Source organism: Acomys minous (genome assembly GCF_964271855.1).
Source record: "Acomys minous genome assembly, chromosome: 3".
NCBI classification, from domain to species: domain Eukaryota; kingdom Metazoa; phylum Chordata; class Mammalia; order Rodentia; family Muridae; genus Acomys; species Acomys minous.
In genome coordinates this window covers 119,437,819-119,458,441 of record NC_140485.1, presented here as the reverse complement: position 1 = coordinate 119,458,441, position 20,623 = coordinate 119,437,819, and the positions used below count along the sequence as shown (strand labels likewise).

The 20,623-nt window shown below is 40.9% G+C and overlaps 1 protein-coding gene across 1 annotated transcript in view; it reads right to left on the bottom strand.

The window, feature by feature from the left end:
- Positions 1 to 1,013: 1,013 nt before the first annotated feature.
- PEX7 (peroxisomal biogenesis factor 7) overlaps positions 1,014 to 20,623 on the bottom strand; it is a 59,061-nt gene continuing 39,451 nt past the window's right edge. Inside the window, exons 9-10 of the mRNA XM_084777582.1 lie at positions 14,970 to 15,069; positions 1,014 to 1,469 (exon numbers count right to left, since the gene is read on the bottom strand). Of these exons, the coding sequence (XP_084633708.1) occupies positions 1,401 to 1,469; positions 14,970 to 15,069 (169 nt within the window). The 3' untranslated portion in view covers positions 1,014 to 1,400. The remainder of the gene's footprint in view (positions 1,470 to 14,969; positions 15,070 to 20,623) is intronic.

The window sequence follows — 20,623 nt, the reverse complement described above, 5'->3', positions numbered from 1 at the left end:
GTGTTCCCCTATGAATTTTAGGACTTTTTTTTTTCTATTTCTGTGGAGAATATCGTGGGGATTTTGATTAGATTGCGTTCAATCTGTAAACTGCTTTTGGTAGGTAGGATGGTCGTCTTCACAACATTAATTCTACCAATCCAGAGGCATGGGAGCCGTTTCCATCTTCTGATCCTAGGGCTGATGAGAGAGGAAAGGCTCTGGCCACACAGCCTGACATCCTGGCTTCCATCAGGACCTACATGGTGAGAAGTGAAGAACCTACTCCTGAAAGTTGTCCTCATATTCACTCTCAAAATAAATATTTCACAAAATTAACATTCTCAAAAGATTAAGAGTTAGAATTTCTGCCATTTATATAAAGCATACTTGACATACAAAATAAGTGCTATATAAAATATTTTGCTTTACTAATTTTTCTACTTTATCCTTTTCCAGTCACTGTAATTTTTTCATTAAGGAAGGTAGCCAAGAGGGTTTAAAAAGTGTAACTTAAAGCTGCTTTAAATAATAACCAGAAGCCTTAGTAGGACCAAAAGCTTTTTGCTCAATGGGCTTTTTTTGTTTTTGTTTTTGTTTTTGTTTTTTGGATAGGAAGGAGATGACACGGTCTCATTTGGTAGCCCAAACTAGCCTAAGACATGCAATTCTTCTGCCTTTGCTTCCAAAAGCCTAGGACTATAGGTGTGTGAAGCCATGCCTGGCTAAAAGTTTTGATAGTGGAGAACTGGGAAAAGAAAAACAGATTAGTCATGGGTACAGTACCTAAGAGGATCTGAATACAAAAGTAAATTGTTAAGTCACATATTTCCATAGCTCACAGCTCAGCATCCTCCTGAGGGTGAATTTCACTCAGTGCAAATGCCAGACACATGGCGATGCTCAATAACTTAGATCTATATTAGAGCACACATATGAACATCAGCTGTGTCTATAATAATATAAAATTATATCCTTACACACATACAGTACATTTTTAAAAAGGCAATATCACTGGGATAGCATAAATAATATATGATCAAGAAATGCAATTTATTTTGATTTTTATCAACAGGAGTAGTTATATTTTACATCCAAAATGACAAAGTAAAAATGAAATATATTACCGCCCATGTAATTTACAAACCTCTCATATTTTAGTCGATTTTACAATATAGAGATAACATTCTAATAGACATTATGAGATACATCATAACAATTATTCTTTAGGATTCCAGAAAATATGGCTTATGTACCAGGCTAACAATATAATACGATGTCTTTATCAGCTGGTTCCGATGTAATTTTAGAATTCTGAAATCTCAGTGCATGGAAAGGCCTGATTTCTATCCTTCAGTTAATGATTTGATGTTGAGTAGTTCGTCAGTCAATACTGCAGCTTCTGACTGGATCAGCGCATCTTAACCAGGGGCCGAGAGACAAGCAGGGTCATAGATCTTTATGCTTTCGTCCCAGGAGCAGTCGGCCACCTACAAAACACAAAGCCAGGGGACATGCAGAGCACAGGAGTCAAAGCCCTGACCACTTAGCATGCAGGGCACCTAGTGTCAGCACAGTTTTAAATAAAACACACAGGGAGATTGTTCTGATTGAAAGCTATTTCCTCTTTTAAAGATATGCCTTGGGGACTGTTTCCAACAGACTGAAGGTGCTGCATATTCCTCCCTCCTGAGACAGTGGAGAAGATGTACTCCTAGCCTGAGGGATGAGGCTATCTGCTCAACAGTTTAACGGTTTTCTGGCAGTAAAGACATAGGGAGGGCAATGAAGAGCATCACAGGACGGTGTCTAGAGAGATTTGAGTACACGTCAGGAGGTACAAGCTGGGTGTGGGTGGGTGGTCAGGGCATAGCTCTTCCGACCACAAAGTGGCTCATTTGAGTTTAGTCTGGACACACCCTCAAGACCCTGAATACATCCCTCTAGGCCTGCATCAAAAGACTTCACAGAGCCACGGCATCACAGCTAAATGCCTAGGCCCTAAACCACTTTGGGACACAAATATTTACTCCCATGTGTGTGTTTTCAAATGCTGGGACTTTTGGGTGAACACCACACATTACGTAGAAATGATTCAAAGAAATGAGACTTAGGTTTCTAATACAAGGTATCTATAAATTGTGTTTCTGAATCTCAATCCATTCTAATTCAATCCAATTTCTTATTTAGTCAGGATTTACGATAATTAACAAATGTTCTTAAGGCTATACTTGACTAGTAATACAGGAGAGACCAAAACTTTAATGATAAGGGATTATAAATATAGTCACACAAATTAATGCAAATAACTATGGCATCCTTCTACCAATGAAACCATTTATAAAGTTCTACATATTGAAATACGTTTGTAATAAAAATAAAGCTTAAAAATCTAGTATTAAAGAAAAAAGACCAAAGACCCCCCCCCCCCCCCCGTGTCTCCGTAGGTGGTGTGTATGGCATGCATGGTGTATGTTAGAAGCCCTTTGGTAAGGAAGAGGTATGTACTGTGCACGTGGTCCCCGGGAGGTCTCTCAGGAGTCACCTCAGTACCTGGACGGCTGCAGGAAGCACTGCTTCCCTTAACGCAAGGACTGCCGTCACTGGAGGGTGATCTTACTATCTCATAGCACCTATCTATGGCTCATCTGAAGAATATTGTTTAAACGGTGACAAAAAGACTTCTAAAGTAAACACCATTGTTGAAGGGAAGGACAGCTAGAAGCTTCCTATAATATATACATACCTGAAGGCAATCTAAAAGAGATCACGAAATAATGGGAAAAATAGGGCCCCAGCTGGACATCTCTTGTGGCCAAGTGAAGTTTCCAGTCCCAGGAATGGGGAACATCTAATTGAGGTCTTAGCCAAAGGGGTCCCAAGGGAACCCTCAAACAACCTGGTCTATAGACAAGGCTATTGGTGGCTCTCCACAAACTGACAGCAAAGCTTACTACTGAAGAGAACACCTTCAAAACTCACTGAACATGGAGAAGTCAAGCTAGTGCCTACACAAGAGCCTTCATCCCTGTGTTCTAACATCTTTGGTATAGGCAGGTACTCTGCACACTACCAAAACAGACAAACACCAACCCAGCTACAAACCGTTCAGTCTACAAGGGTGACCTGTCTGCAAGATACACTGGTGCAACAGTGGCACAAAGCATGTGGGAGTAACCAACTACCATCTGACTTAGGACCCACTCCATGAGATGGATCCCATAACCACTCTCCTTGGGTGGCCAAGAACCTGAGACTAGACAGGCCAAGGACCTGCTAAAGGAATGCACCAATAAAATAACTCCTAATAGCATTTGGCTATGCTCATAGATCTGTGCCTTGCTCATTCATCACCAGACAAGCTTCCTCCTGCAGCAGATGGGAACAAATACAGAGACCCATAGCCAGACATTACTCAGAGAGTGAGAGACCTTGGGACACTCGGCCCTAAAAGGTATTGTATCCTTCCTCTCAGAGCTCAGGGGACTCTGCAGAAGAGGAAGAGGAAAGAGTATAGGAGCTTCAGGGGATAAAGGAACCAAGGCCTCCTAGACACAAAGGGCTGGTGCACACAGGAACTCATGGAGGCTGTGGCAGCACACACAGGGTCTGCACGGACCATCACTAGATGGGTCCTAGAGCCGGCCTCATTGTCCTTGCCTTGTTCTCTAAGTGTGGTCCCAGGATCAGCTTCCCTTGGGGCTGACATACAGCTTAGAGTCTTCAAAATCAAAGTCCTCAACAGGTTTCAAACATCAGTAAGCAAAACATGGTCTGTGCACACACAGGAGGCAGGGGTCAATAATTTTAAGCTCCTGACCTCAAAAATGTAAATGAAGGATGTTTTCCAGGGGTGCATTAAAGTCCTCTGCAGCCCTGCCTAATACACAGCTAGGACTGAAGACCTCAGATACAGGGCTCAATGTACAACAATTTCTTAACTGGATTTTTGGCATTTAAGACAGTTTTATGAGAGAACTTTGTTTGTAGAAACTTTTTGTTGTTGACTAAAAGAAACTCAAAGCTGGGAGTGAGGCGTGGTCTCGCCCATCTATAAGGGGGTGGGGGCAGGAGATGGGGAGCTCAAGGGCATTCTTAGTGACATACTGAGCTCAAGCCCAACTCTCGGGTTGCATTAAGAACCTGTTTCAAACAAAACAAACCAAGTTTCAGCAGAAGTAATATATACTTAGGAAAGAATTCTCTTCCTTCCTTGATGAAAGGGTAGCAACAGGTATCAAAGATGTAATGAAAAACAACCTAGGGGATATTTTCATTTAAAATCCAAGTTTGATAAGGAAGAAAACAGGGGTAGGATTGTAAATCTGATGGTTGTCTGGCACAATACAGTCAGACTCTGTCTTTAACAAGGGGAAAAAAAAAAAAGATAAAGCATGAACTGTCTTCTCACAAACCCCCAGCCTCCCCAAGGCATTCCTAAACCAAGGTCTATGCATCTCCTGGGTACTATTCTGCAAAAGCTAGATCTAAAATACATTCCCAGAGACATGGGGAAGCAGCGCCAACTATCAAAGCTATAGTAACAACTGTTACTAACAATAATTTAAGTTATAACAAGTTAATTGTTTTACCTACTTGAGGTTTACTATCAAACAATACTGTACCCTGTTGGGCTCTAACTGGCCTATGGTGATTTGTATATTAACCCACAGTGCCAAATAAAATGTATAATGATTTAGCAAACTCCAAACTAGCAAAAAGCAAAACTCTACTCTGAGAAAACACTAGCTTCCTGTAGAGGTGATTGCATCGTGAGACCTGCACAGTGCGCCTTGTGACAAGCAGAGAGCACACACATGCTCAAGGACAGACTAGAGTCGCTAACAGCATCCATACTCAGGTATAAACTATCTAAGTTGTACTTACACATGGAGGATTAGTCAGAAAGCACCTGTAGGCGTCTGCTGGGCTGGGGACAGTAGAAAAAGGGAAATGCGCTGGGCAGGGGATAAGGAAAACTGAAAGAACTAAAACCTCCAGCCTGAGTAAGCAACTAATATTCTCATGAAAAACTTAATGTTTGGACATGAGGTCTTTTTTTTTTTTTTTCCTGAATGTGCCTCAGGGTTTCTGGAGGGCTGGCTGCCAAAGCATGTCTCCATGTGACCCACTTTCCTTATGGGATGACTGTATGCAGAAGGGCAGGAGCCTCCAGGTTCCACAGTCTCTCCTCAAGGGTCTCAGGTGGAAATGCATTCTGCAACCTGCCAGCCACCAAGGGCACACTCATTCCTTAGAGCTTTTGAATTTCTTTTAACCTGAATCCCAAATAAAAACTGCTTCATAAGAACTCAGATTTGGCATCAACACTACAGGCAAAATGGTGATTTATCAAAATGCTCCATTTTTGTATTTAATATAAAATTTGAAGAGAATCTATTTTCATTATTTGTAAAACCTGCAACCTTTCAAGGTGGTGACAATAATTTCACGGGCTTATGGTCTATTTTATGTCAGTTCTACTTCAATTATATTTCTTACTTTTATACATTAAAATAAATAGTTCTAATCTTAAAAATATGTACATTATAGCATTATTGCACTAAATGGTCAATTTCCTTAGAACACACAATGAAACATTCTTTTTTAAAAAATATCTACTTATTTATTTATGTATACAGCATTCTGTCTGCATGTACACCTTCAGGCCAGAAGAGGACACCAGATGTCACTGTAGATGGTTGTGAGCCATCATGTGGTTGCTGGGAACTGAACTCAGGACCTTTAGAAGAGCAGCCAGTGCTCTTAAACCTCTGAGCCATCTCTCCAGCCCCAATGAAGCATTCTTGGAAAACAGAACAGAAATGAATTATTTATCAAAACCAGCTAAATATAGCTATAGCATATGTACCACAACATCACCACAGATAGAATGCTTGAGATCAATGATACTGATTAATATTTTGGCACTTCCTGTGTGCCAGTTCCTAGGCAACATGCCAAACAGACCCAAAGATATGAATGAAACAGATGTGTTCAACAGGGAGTTTATGATAGAAACTCATCTTTGGTGGATCAAATAAAAATATCAGAGAACAGGGCTGGAGTGATGACTCATAAGTTAACAGGACCGGCTACTCTTTCAGAGGATCCAGGTTCAATCCCCAGCACCATACAGCAGCTCACTACCATGTGAAACTCAAGTGACCAGACACCCTCTTCTGGCCTCTGTGGGTACCAAGCATACCTGTGGTACATAGAACTACATGTAGGCAGAACACCGTATGCATAAAATAAGTAAATAAACACAATAATGAAAAGCAGAGGACATGTGTAGTATTAATGGCGCTATGGGTGGCACACTTTGGATGTCGCTATGGATGGCACACTTTGGATGGCACTATGGATGGCACTATGGATGGCGCTGTGGATGGCGCTGTGGACGGTGCTGTGGATGGCGCTGTGGACGGTGCTGTGGATGGTGCTGTGGATGGCGCTATCGATGGTGCTGTGGATGGCGCTATCGATGGTGCTGTGGATGGTGCTGTGGATGGCGCTGTGGACGGTGCTGTGGACGGTGCTGTGGACGGTGCTGTGGATGGCGCTGTGGATGGTGCTGTGGATGGCACACTATGGATGGTGCTATGGATGGCGCTGTGGATGGCGCTGTGGATGGTGCTGTGGATGGTGCTGTGGATGGCACACTATGGATGGTGCTGTGGATGGTGCTGTGGATGGCACACTATGGATGGTGCTGTGGATGGTACACTATGGATGGTGCTGTGGATGGTGCTGTGGATGATGCTGTGGATGGTGCTGTGGATGGCACACTATGGATGGTGCTGTGGACGGTGCTGTGGATGCAGCTTGTAGAGAACAGAGACTGCACTGAAAATGGCAAGCTGCAAACATGAACACAGAATGTGAATTTACATCTTTAATTTTATTAATTACTAAGTATGTGTGCACATGCTACTGACACAGCAATTCATCCCAGATACGCTAATGTGGCCATTTGTGTAACCAAGAATTACCAGGGATCCATCAAGAGATTGACTTTACTGACAAGCTTTCTAGTTCCTATTTATCATTCTACTATTTTCTCTCAACTTTGTGGACAACTGCTTTTGCAACTGCTTTTGCCCTTGGGAAACTTGCTCAATCTACTGTAATTATCTGCATGACATATGGCCTCCTTAGCAAGGATGAAGAGAACAGAAAGATGCTCAGAAAGGGGTGTGGGGGGAATCCACTAATGGTCAACTTTACATTTTGAAACAGTAGTTCTATCACTGTTAGCATGTGATGACGGTAGATCTTGGTTGTCAACTGGATGGGGTCTGTGATCAGTTAACATGACAGTCACTCAACACTCCTGTGAAGGACTTCCTTGATCAGACTACTAAAGCAGGAAGGCCCGCCCTCAATGTGTGCACCACCTTCTGGTGGCAGGCCAGGCTACAGGGTAGGGAGCTGTTTCCTGCTTTCCCACTGCTCACTATGCTGCTGTTGCTGCACCCTTTGCTGAAAACAGAACCACCAGCCACTTAGGGCTCCCAACCTAGACAGAAGACCAGCTCTCCAGGAATCCTCCAGGCTTGCAGCACAAGACTGGGCAGGCCAAGCCACCCAGGCTCCTGAGCCTCATGTTAATCAATTACAGGATTAATGCAAATGCAGAGCTGATCAATACAGGTTGAAGAGTCCTTTACATTCATCTATTCACTTATATAATACATACAACATAAATATCTATTACTTTACATTATTATATTGGTGCTTCTAGCATCAAAATATATTTAAATTTTTTAAACAATTATTTCTAAATTAAAAATTTAGAGCACAAAGGAGCTCTAAAGATAAATTAATATATAAAAGGAGTTTCCGTTACATAAGTGGGTATATTACAGGCCAAGTATCACAGGCTCACAACAGAAAAGGGCTCTCCCATTTAGCCATAATAAGGATAAAGGAAGAAAGAGAAAATGCAAGGACTGTATGAATCATGATCAGAGAGAAATAAGGAAGGGAAGAAATAGAGGAGAGAATATTTATCATCCTGCATGGTGAAAGGTAGAAATATGTGTCATAGGGAGAAGTGGAGAAGAATGAGAGAATTTGGGAATAGTACATAATAAAATGTAATTGGTCTGGAACAGGGTTGCGAAGGAAAGAAGCGGAATTAGAAACATAACTTATAACACATCTTGGAAACAAACATTAAAAGTTCAGATTCTGTTCTGAAGATTACCTTTGAAGGTTTTGAGGCAAAGATGACAGAATGACAACTTGAACCGTGTGGATTTGCAAATTTAGACTGGTCTGTTATACATCGTTAACATGGTAACACAGAGCAGGCACACTCCCAACAGCGGCAGGCAGGCACTATCACTGAAGCAAGTCACCATTCTGAACTATGTGATAAGATTTCCTGTTCTAGTACCCTGCGCTTACAGACACTGTAAGGTCAAAGCACAGCGGGGAGCCAAGCTGAATTTAAAGGCTGCAAAGGAACACACATGAAGTGTGGAAACAGGTCCAACAGGACAGATCTGTGCTATTTGCTTCCCACATTTCCAGCTCACTCAGGACACAGTCACGGTTAGAACATCAGCTACCTCGGGGTGTGCAAGCTGGAGAACTCCAGGAAGGTGGTAAAAGCTGACCGGATTGCAGAGTACAAAGCTAAGCACGGCCAGAAGATCGTGGTAGGCAATGAAGGGACGCCACTAAAGTGACAAGTTATGGTGGATGTCTGACAACTGTGCAGTATAAATCATCTGAAAGACATGGGTCTCCAAGCTCAAAAAACAACCCTTACACCTGACACTCCAACTGTAGAGGATCAGGTAGCTGCTTTAACACCCCATCTTTTACTTGGGGTGGGCACGGTTTTTCATTTTAGTAGTTCTTCGACTTTGAGACAGGGTCTCATGACGTCGTAATCTTGACTGGACTCTTGTTTGCAGCAAACACCCTGCTTCTCTGCCTCTGCAGTGCTGATGTTACAGGTGTGTGTCGCAAACACCTAGGTCACGTTTCTAACGCGTTTGCTTGTTGATTTGAAGAACTGAATCCGAGACTTCATGCTTGTGAGGTCGACACATATTTTTTAAATCAGAAAGCTTATACTTAAACTAAAGTTTAAATCTTTAACGACTAAAAACCCAATATTTATGTAACAGTTCTTTTTAGAGAGACCACAATCTTCCAAATGTAACTGCCTAGATTTCATGATGAGAAAATAGTTAATTTTTATTAAATAGGTAGAGATGATATGTTGCAATAAACTAATAATGTCCATGTTAAAATATCCTGAGGAAAGAAAGAACTGTGGGAGGACTATAAAGAAAGACACATAAATCTGCACTTGGCTCTGTTACTAAGTATGAACAAGCATTCAAAAGACCAGGACTAATGCTGCGGAGCACAAAGGAGCTCTAAAGATAAATTAATATATAAAAGGAGTTTCCATTACATAAGTGGGTATATTACAGGCCAAGTATCATAGGCCTCACAACAGAAAAGGGCTCTCCCATTTAGCCATAATAAGGATAAGGGAAGAAAGAGAAAATGCACTGTATGAATCATGATCAGAGAGAAAAATATCAAAGGCAAGTGTCTTGAGTGAAGGTGGCTGAGCGAGTTCACAAGGGAAGACGAAGACTATATCTCAGCAATTATCCTTAAAGATCGACCCCAGACATTTGTTTGTCAGGTTTTAAACCTATAAAGAGAAGATCTTAACACTCTGTCGAGAAGAAGGGTGGTGTGAGAATGTCTTTGGGCCTGTTTTTTTCAGATCTTTCAGAATGGAGACACTAAAAAGAACAAGGATTTTAAATATGAGGCTCAGACTGTCCATAGATAACACGGGCAAGGTCCCGCCACTGCTAAGATCACAAGATGGACAGGTTTTTGAGTGGATATGGAAAGATACTAAGAGGTAAGAGGTGTTTCTTTTTTTTCCTAATTAAAAAAAAAAGATTTATTTGTTTATTTTATGTATATGAGAGCTCTATCTGCATGTACATCTGCATGTACACCTGCAGGCCAAAAGAGGGCATCAGATCCCAGTATAGATGGTTGTGAGCCACCGTGTGGTTGCTGGGAATTGAACTCAGGACCTCTGGAAGAACAGACAATGCTCTTAACCACTGAGACACCTCTCCAGCCCTGAGAAGTATTTTCTAAGGGAATAAAATATGGACAAAGGGTCATATTACACTGACTTGCAATCAATAAATTTGGCACACATTATAAGGATAATTAAGAGATATCAAAACTAACTTCAACTATCAACACCACCAATAGCGAACACGACAAACTATACATAACTACAAATTCTTTCCAGTTCCTGAATGCTCAAGTCTACAGACAGAGTGGTATTTGACTTCCATGGTCAGTCCCAAGATGCCTTGCAGCTTTTGCACTTGCTGTCGTAGAAGCACACAATGGCTAGATAAAGCTGAGCTTCTTCACAAGATTCTAGACAGCAACCAGACAAATGTGAATAAGGTCACTGATGGTCAGCCTGCTCTAATTAAATTCCCAACTGTCAGGAACCATATGAGGGCTCCAGGTGAGACCAACACAGAGAACTGATGGGCCCAAATTGCTCACTCACAAACCTCTGTGTAAATAGCACAATTGTTTTAAGCCACTAAGCTGCGGCGTAGTTTAACCAACAAAAGAGAACTGTTCAAATGACAGGGGTGAGGGCAGAAACAGACAGGTGAAGAGCTTGGTTCACATCTTCCCTAGAAAGGAATTAAAATTTTTACTTAGTGAAAACATAAATTTTAATAACAAAGTGTTTTGAGGGGCTGGGAGTGTGGCTTATTGGTGGAGTGCTTGCTTAGCATTTGTGAGGCCCTAGGTTTGAACCCCAGCACTTGGAGAAAAAAAAAAAAACAAATGAATTATAACTCTACTGAAATTACAAATGTGAAAAAGGGGATAAATACTGGTTGGGATCATCATCCTCGCTTGAAAGGAAAGAGAGTTTAGTGTCTACAACAAAATATAAATAAATGAAAACAAAAATCATCATTTTACAGGGAAGAATATGACAAAAATATGGCTGAAAATACAGAAAGTAACTGCGTCTTAGGACTCAATGTTGGAAAATCTTGTCTTCAAATGCAAAGTCCAGTAATTCAAAAGTCTTAACCTATAATAACTCTCCCACTTCCTCACATATCTCTTGCTCTTAATGTGCTTTTAGCAACGTGATTAGTTTGTTTATCCCACAAACAGTGTTGATATGATTGGGTTTAAAGGGTTTTACATACAAGATCAAATCATCTGTGGAGAGATCATTTTACTTTTCTTTTTCAATTTAGATTTTTAAAAAATTTCTTTTAAAAAATTAGATTTGTTTATTTTACATGCCTGAATGTTCCGCCTGAATGTATGCATGTGTACCACATGTAGAGTTGGTGCTTCGAAGGTTAGAAGAGGGTCAGGTCCCATGGAGCTGGAGTTATGGATGGTTATAGCCACCATGTGGGTGCTGGGACCCACGTTAGGTTCTCTGCAAGAGCAGCAGGTGCTCTTCACTGCTGAACCATCTTTCCAGCCCCAGTGCTAAGACTTCCAAACGTATTCTAAAGAAACAATGGAAAGGTGGACATCCTTTGCCATGTGCCTGACTGTAGAGCAAGTACTTTCAATCTCTCATTATTAAGATATTGGCTATTATGGTGAGATAACGGTTTTTTATAATTTCATCTTCCCTTAAAATTGTGGATCAATTAGCTCTCTTTTTCTAAATTTCTTAAAGGTTACTACAGAGTTTATACCTTTATGTTGAAACTGTCACACAATTATCTTCAGATAATATAGCTTCAAATACAGTCAGAAGAATATCTTTCACAATGGTTCTTTCCAATTCTTTCTAATTCTTCACGTCCAAGTTCTATTACTCTACATACTTTATTTTTGTTTAAAACTGTCTCCTGTGACCAAGCTATATTCTGTTTACCAGATATCCCACTTAAATATCTAAAATGAGAGGTATCTCAAACATTATTCTTTTAAAAAATGTGTATGTGTATGCATGCACATGGGCGTATTGTTGGTGTACGATTGTAGGCACACATGGAGGTCAGAGGATAATTTCAGGCATTGGTCCTCACCTTCCACTTTGGTTAAGGCAGGGTCTCCTACTCACTGTTGTATGGTCCAGGCGAGCTGACCAGAGAGCTTCTGTAGACTCTACTGCCTCTGACCGCCATCTTGCTGTCAGAGAGCTGGGATTGCAGATTCTGGGAATCTGAACTCAGGGTCTCATTCTTGGATGGAAAGCGCTTCATGCAGTGGGTCACCCCCAGCCTCTCAAGCCTGACTCTTAATGTGTTTCTATTTCAAACAGCCTCCTCTTGCCCTAGCTCACTAGATCAGACCACTGCCTTCCTTGCTTCCAAGGGCCAACTCGTAGGAATAGGAGTAAAACTGCCCATTTTCATTAGTGGCTGCAATTGTTCCCATCCTCAAAGTTTCAGACAGAACCATATGAAAGGCCCAGCATATGATACAGTACAACTTAATACATTAGGAATCTTTCCATCGCTGGGACCCTAACTCACCAAGATCCTTTCTCTAGGTTATTTCAAAAGAACCCAAGCTGGATTTCTAGTTTTCACTTTCACCTACAGTCTATTACTCTGTAGCTACCAGAACTGTCTTTCAACGACAAATCAGGTTTTACGATTTCTATCGTTTTATCTTCAAACCTTCAATGGCTTTACAGTGTCATTATCCTAGGACTCAAGCACAGTGTGGGCTGTAATCCTCGCACAATCCAGCCTCTTCCTACATCTCATCATTCTCCATCTCATTCTCTAGGCTCCAGTCACAATCACTTTCTCACTGTTCTTTACAAGGTGGCCACAAGCCAGAAGAAAACATTCACCAGAAAATGACCCTGTTGAACCTGTCGGAACTTCTGGTCACCCAAAAGTAAAGCTATCTAGTCTGTTGTATTTTGCTTTGACAATCTGAGCACGTATTAATATAGGAAAAATGTAGAAGTCTGTTAATTACCCACATTTGGTGTTTTAAAAATGTATTAAGTAAATCCATATGAATTTGTAAATTCTAGTATTTAAAATAAATACTATAAGTCAGAGATATGCATTCTTTCATTCTCTTGTGCTGGCTACTCCCTTATCAAGGGTCTGTGGCAAACTGTTAGCATTGCCAGTTGATTTATTTTCTTTTCATATCTTCAACATCTGCTCACTCAAACAGATCTTCGATTACGTCTCAGTTCCTAGGCATCTCTTAAGGCAAATACTTATCCTGACTATGCACCCCTCCTAGGACCTATCACAGTCACCCAACGGTCTTATTTAACAAACTAAATTCTTCATGATGGCAGGAGACATATTTATTTCTATTTCTCCAGTCAGTGCTTCCCACAAGGTCCGGCCATATGAAAATATACGTTGAAGGAACATCTGAGAGGAAGTACTCCTATTTCTAGGGTCTCACATCTGTCACATCTGAGTCATGGATTATAAATTAAAGATTCTTGCTTCTCTACTCCTAGCTGCTCTCAAGAGCAACTCCACTTCTTTGGTATAAATGAAATTTGCTGGCACATGCCAATTGTCAGGCTACAGACAAACACATGGCTTTTATTGCTGAAGGATGTATATCCTGGTTGGCTAATAACCCTCCAATCAGTGACTTGGTCTATAGGAGATCTAGGAAACACTGGGTATTTTTCAGGCTGGCATGAGGAACCACAACAACCAAGGACACCGAGGAGCTGCAGATGCTATCACAGTCATGGCCAGAGTCGCATAGAGAACAGGTAAGAAAATATGTATCAGTGGATTTTTGGTGTGCATTTGTATCCAATCCTTTGGTATTGCTACGTCTTAATGGTGCATTACAGCCTTTTCAAAAATTAGGATAGCGAATAACTAATTACCTTCTCTAAAACTCTCAGTGAGAAATATTTCTCAGAAAAGGAGCTAGGTCACTTAAGGCATATTATACTTACACTAAAGACAATTCCACTTCATTTTCCTTTTTGATAGGTTATTAAGCCAGTTTAAAACAATTATCTTAGTTGTAATATGAATGTTCAAAAGCTTATTGGGACTATTTTAAGCTTAGAATTATGTTACTAAGTCCCTAAAATGGAGCAGGGTTGTGTGCTTATTTCAAGTTGTGCATGCAGTACTAAGAATGGCCTTTTCTTTGTAGTCTCTAAAATTTAGCACAAACACAAAACTCTTTAATCAGCCTAGAACCACCATGTATGAATGTGTCTTGTCTATATTTCCACAGCCAATCGCTCAACATATGATGGTGCTTCTGGCCTGATCTTACAATTTATGACACTAAAACAACTTTTTAATCAACGCTGAAAAAAATACTTCAAGTTCTCAAGAGGACAGAAGAAAAAACATAATGAAGTTTATTGACTAAAAAAGAAATTTTCCTCTGCTTTGTTCTCTATCTGAAACCTCCCATTGGGCCTGGAATGTGGAGATGACGGAGACAGTCTAGAGAGAAACAATCTGCCAGGTATGTCAAGGCTTAGTGCTGAGACAGAGACGACAGGTGCCCAACCCCTGCCAAGCTCTGGGGGCAGACACACCCCTTCCCCTGGCCCTTTCCTCTGCTGAAGAGGCTGAACAAAGTCTTCAGCACTTTACATGACATCTTGGAAAGGTTCCTTTTCCTGTTAGAGAATTCAAACCTGCCCTCCCCACATTTTATTATCTAAGATCATCAATGACAAACAAGACAATCTTATAACAAACTACAACAGAGTACCTCAAAAAGGCTCAGCAAAGGTGTAAGAGGAAAGCGTTGAGTCACTTTTCCTCAGATCATTCTTGGCTTTCAGCACTCATTTACATGCGGAGAAGGTCAGGTGAACTGAATGAGTGTTCCCTGAGGGCCACACGGGCCACACGGGCCACACGGGCCACACAGGCCACACGGGCCACTGTGAGAACTAGCTGCTAACTGTGCAGGTAGAAAAACCATGGAATTGTACCCATTACCTCAGTGGGGCTCTGGAGACTTAGATCTAAGCCACAGGTAAACTCTGTGTGGTGCTCCACTGTTTCCAGAAGCGGATCAGGCTTCGAAAAATTCCAGAATCTGTGATGAGAAAAAGAGAGAGAGGAGAAAAGGAAAATACAAGTGCTAAAATACTTCTATTAGCAAGTAGATATATGGCATAGATAAGATTTTATTACAACAGGCTCAACTAGTTCATAAATGCAGGCCCCACTATTGATCTACATAAAATATCAAATACGGAAAGCATGTACTCCATTCTATTAGATCAAAGAGCAAAACAGGATTACCAATCTGCCAAATTGAAAAAATTACTGTGTTTTCATTTTAGTAGCTTATAAAATGGGACCTTAAGAACTTTTTGGTTAGAAAAAAAAATTGTTAAACTCTGCAAGGGCATTGGGGGTGAGAAACTGTGCTTTCTTTCATAGGTGTTTCTAAAAAGCATCTGGAAAACAAGAATATTGGATGAGACGAACTCTTAACATTTTATGATTTTTAAATTCTACTTCATTTCTTAACAAGTAATATGAAAAGCACTTAGATTTAATTCATTTCAACTGCAATTCAAATTCTTTAAAATGAACCTGTTTTCTTGTGAATGTCACTGTAAATTCTGAAACTCTCTTTTCAGGCGTAGCTTTCTTAGAGATTCCCCATCAACGCCATTTCCAGAGTCAAGCCAAGGTTTTATGCTCTGCTTCTCTTTCACAGACTGAGAATGACAATATTTACCACAATGCAGCTCTGATTTCTGCTGTTCAGAACATTTTCTCTATTTTCAATATATAAAATAGTACTTGAGCTTTCTAAAGCTTTATCTGTTTAACATCTTATTTATATTAAACACGCTATAAAAACAGCACATTCAGAATCCTGGGAATCATCTCCTGATTCAGCTGCCCTAATGATGTACAGCATGGAACACACTGCCGGTTGGGCTGGTCTCTCTGAAAGAGGGTAAACATACAGAACCAACAGGCCCGGTTTGTTTAGCCTGGTGGTATCATTTCCCTAATAAACACAGTCCTGGCCCTATTAGGTTTGAAAAGGACTGTTGCTATGGATCACCTCCTGTGTGGATGGCTGAGACATACAGAACAAATAGCTCATTATCTGATTACTGAGAGCTACAGAATATTTAAGGAGTGGATTTTACTTTCGAAAATGTGTCTTTTCAGAAGAAATTGAGGGTTCAAGCCACAAACCTTCTCAGAAACGCTAATGGTAGTTTTCTTGCTCTTGCATACTTGTTCCTAGACAGTGAACTGTACCAGGATCAAATTTTCTGAATCTTAATGATGTTTATATAAGCAAAAGTCAACTTGTAATTGCACAGTTTTGTTTCTGAAAACTAGTTACACACTGATTTAGATTATTAGAGACAATAATCAGATGAGTTTGCATATATACAAAATGCTTCAACCATTCAAACGTTTTTTTTTTAATGCACATTTAGTATGACAAAAATAAGTTAAAGGAAAATTAAAGGTAGGAAAGTAAGTTGGAACCATAAATGAAATTACTAAATAATGATACATCCCATGAAGTCGTATATACTTGACAGGGAGGAACTTCAACATGATAAGCTTTCTAGCAGCCACTAGGAAATGAACACATCATCTGGCCCTGGACTTGCATCTATAAGCAAGTCCTTTGAGAAATTATAGCCAAGATTATGTTTATATAATGAAAATGTTATTGAAATCTCTTCAATACACAGACATGGACTGTAACTTGTCAGTCAATGGCATCGCCCACAGGATCTTTAGTGGTCCACTGACATGACTCAGGTACCCACTCAGCTCTTTGATTTCACTGAAACAAGGGCAAGTGTGTGGAGCGACCCAAACAGGCTGCAAGTGTGAGGAAGCTGAGAGACTTCAACGAAGGCCATTAGAATGTGCTCAGTATGCAACTAAATGGGCCCTGAAGGCCCCACCTCTACACCTAGTCACAACCACCATAACTGCAGGAACATTTATCAAGTATTCATGTGAACTTATTAAAAACAAACAAAACAAAACTCAGACAAAACACACGTTAAAAGTTCCTACTTTTGGTAAGACACCAAAACAAGCAACACACCACCACAGGGACATCTCAGAAGCACACATGGGAAACAACACACCACCACAGGGACATCTCAGAAGCACACATGGGAAACAACACACCACCACAGGGACATCTCAGAGGCACACACGAGGAGCAACACACCCCCACAGGAACATCTCAGAAGCACTGAGGTAAAAAGGAAGGGAAGACTCCATATAACCCAGAGCAGCAAATGCGACAATGGCCAACCGTGAAGGGATTTGCTAACTTGGAGAAGTGTGGCTTCTATTTTGTATTCTCTTCTACTTTTTTGTTTCCTTTCAGTTTTTTGAGACAAAGTCTCTGTAGCCCAGGGTAGTCTTGAGCTGGCTATGCATCTAAGACTAGCCTTCCACTCCTGATCCTCCTGCCTCAGCTTCCTGAGTGCTGGCATGACAGGTGTGCCATGCTGTACCCCACTTCTGAAGCTTCAATTTTCTCAACCTCAAAAGAAACAGGAGCCAGGACACACACACACACACACACACACACACACACACACACACACACACACACACACACACTAGTTTGAGTACACTAAAATGTATTTTTAAAACATTAAATATGGTAAATCCACAAGCTAAATAAACTGAGAAAACAAACTAGGCAGTACACCAGCAGACGGTAATTTATCTTCAAACTGCAAATGGATTTTTTTTCCCCAAGACAGGGTTTCTCTGTGTAGCCTTAGCTATCCTGGACTCACTTTGTAGACCAGGATGGCCTCGAACTCACAGAGACCTACCTGCCTCTGCCTCCTGTGTGCTTGCAAATGGATTTTTTGGAACAGAAGAAATACCCGCACCATTTCCCTCCGTTCCTCTGCACTAGCACAAGGAATACTTGTAGTGGTAGCCATGGTGGATATTCTAGTAGGTACACTCCCAGATGGCTACACTTAGCTCTGTCTACACTCCACCAGAAAGACTGAGCTATGAGAGGCCAAGTGTGTGTCTCTCCAGGTCTCCTCGCTGAGCAATGATGCGAGCAGCCTGTTCTTTCCTTGCAGCGTGGGCACACCATGGCAGGGCAGGGCTGTTCTCTCCTGGTAGAAGCCGCCCACAGACAGCATCAGCTGGGCAGATAAGGCACAGTGTTTTCAATGAAATGTTTGTTCTGGTGCAGCATATACAGTACTCGGTGCCTTTTTGTCTCTTGGCTGATAAAATCACTGACTATTTAGGCTCTCTGATGAGAAGTAAATACTGGACAAGACTCCAGTGATTAAAATATGACAGAACTATAGAGCATTTTTCATTTAAATTGGAGATCATATTACAAGTTACTTTTTGCCTTCTGACTCCACAGTTCTTCAAGAAAGCAAGTAAAAACAGTATTAAATAGAACATCAAACTGTTTCAGGAACTGAACAGGAGCTACTGTGTTTCACTGAAAAGTAACCTGAAATATATAAAGTAGTATTTCTCAAATTTAGGCAACAGACAAGTTTAGTAAAACTTTAAAGTATAAAAGGTCATCCTTTCCTTTGACCAACTATAGCCTACGAGTTAGCCATCAATCTGTTATGACTCTTTGCTACCACAAGAAAAAGGCAGGGACCCACTTTGGCTAATTTCAGTGTGTTGTACACGTATTAGCTAGCTACAGTTGTGTTTTCACAATTGTAAATAAATGCCACCACCATAATCCCTCCCATTTGTATCACAAATAAATAAAGAGCAGAAAAGACCTCACTTCTTTCATATTCATTCAATTATTTATCAACAACGTATTGTCCTACTACATAGCACCCTACAGGTCCTACCTAAGCACCACAGACCACAGGAACAGAGCTCAGCCTTCCTTCGGCTCACACGTGAGTGGAGTAGACTGACAGATTCCCTCCCTTTCTTTTTAATTGCCAAAGTAGAACTAGGAGGTTAGTTCAGAGGTTAAGCAGCGTTCATGAGGTCTGGGCTCAGTCTCCAGCAATGAAAGTAAGGATGTAAGTAAATGAAGTAGAAGCTATCAGAACACAGGTGGAAGCAACACTGGCCCATGTGTCCCTCCCCCGCATCCAAGGCAATGTAGTACAATGTAAGACTGACAACCAGAAGGAGCAGCAGTGAGCTTGGGGCTACAGGCCCAGGACAAAGCAGGTAGAAAGAGAAAGGGGAGAGGAGCTCTTCCTGGGTCAGCAGGGACCTGGCAGGGGTAACAGGAGCAAGAGTAGAGAAAGGGACCCAGAACAGGGAATGGGGAGGTGTAGCACAAGAAGCCAACAGGGTCAGACTGTGTCTTGTAGCCCAGGCTGACACTGAACTCACTGTGTAGGGCTCATCTGGGGACAGCAATGATGAAAAAAAAAAAGATGGATTGGAGATATATTTAAGTAGAATAAATGGGATGATTAATGGAAAAAAGAAATTCAGGATGTTTCCCATGTTTCTAGGTTACGTGGATTAATTTACAGATCTGTCATCTTCTGGCAGCCTTGAATTGAGGGACAGAGACATATTCTTTGAATTTCTTGCCTGTATAAAGTGTCTGAGATGGGCTGTATGCACATGTGCGCACAAATCTGCTTTTGGACATCACCTACATTTCAAGGTACATACAGATATATGTTCATTTCATAGCTAAGGGGAACAAGCTAAGGACAATCTTGTGATCCTTGATCCTAATGTGATCCTGTGATCCTAATGGACAGAAGGCCCAAAGCACATCCTACTAACACTACATCCACTACGTTTTCTGATCGATCAACGGAGGTCAGGAGAACATATGTAGGTACCATCTAGGATTCTCCAGATCGTTTAAACACTCTAAAGGTTCAAATAGGCTTGCATCAACTCAGTTTACCCCACCTTCTCAAACTACATAGAACATTCCATACCCTGGAGCCCATGTCAGAACGCCATTAGCCAAACAACTTACATTCAAGCCACACCCTAAGGAAGTGATGATCCAGCATACATGTGAACTCCCATAGCAGAGCGGAGAGCACTCTTTCCTCTTCTAACATCTTGGGAAGCACTCAGTCTGTCCTCCCGTCGGCTGCACTGCCTCGTCCTAGCTTACATTAACTCAGCTGGTCAGCTCCTTCTGTCACCAAACAGACTCAGCTATGGCAGTAAATGTTAAGAAACAGGAAATCCCTGTGGTGACAAAAGAAGTTGACTGTTGAGTGGGCTTATAAAATCCAACAGTAAGACTCAGGATGAAGTCATGGTCTACTGCTTAATTGTCTTAGCATTTTTAGGGGGTGGTTAAAAATAAAAACTAGCCTAGCAAAACAATTTTGCAAAGAGGAAAAAGTCATCTACTCAAAAATAATTATCAGTATCTAATGCTTGCTGATTTGTACAAATGGAAAGCTATTTGGGTTTTTTGTTTTGTTTTGATTCTGGAACTAATAACTATACTAAAATTAAATTTAAAACGCAAAAGCTCTAATTGCCTGGTAATGTAAAATAAATTAATGACTAATTTTGGAAAACTACCCAACATTTTTCAAAAATGACTTTTAAATAGCCACAGATATCCAGAGGTCATGTCATATTTACAAAATTTGAAGGTGAAACATATCAAAAGTTCTAGG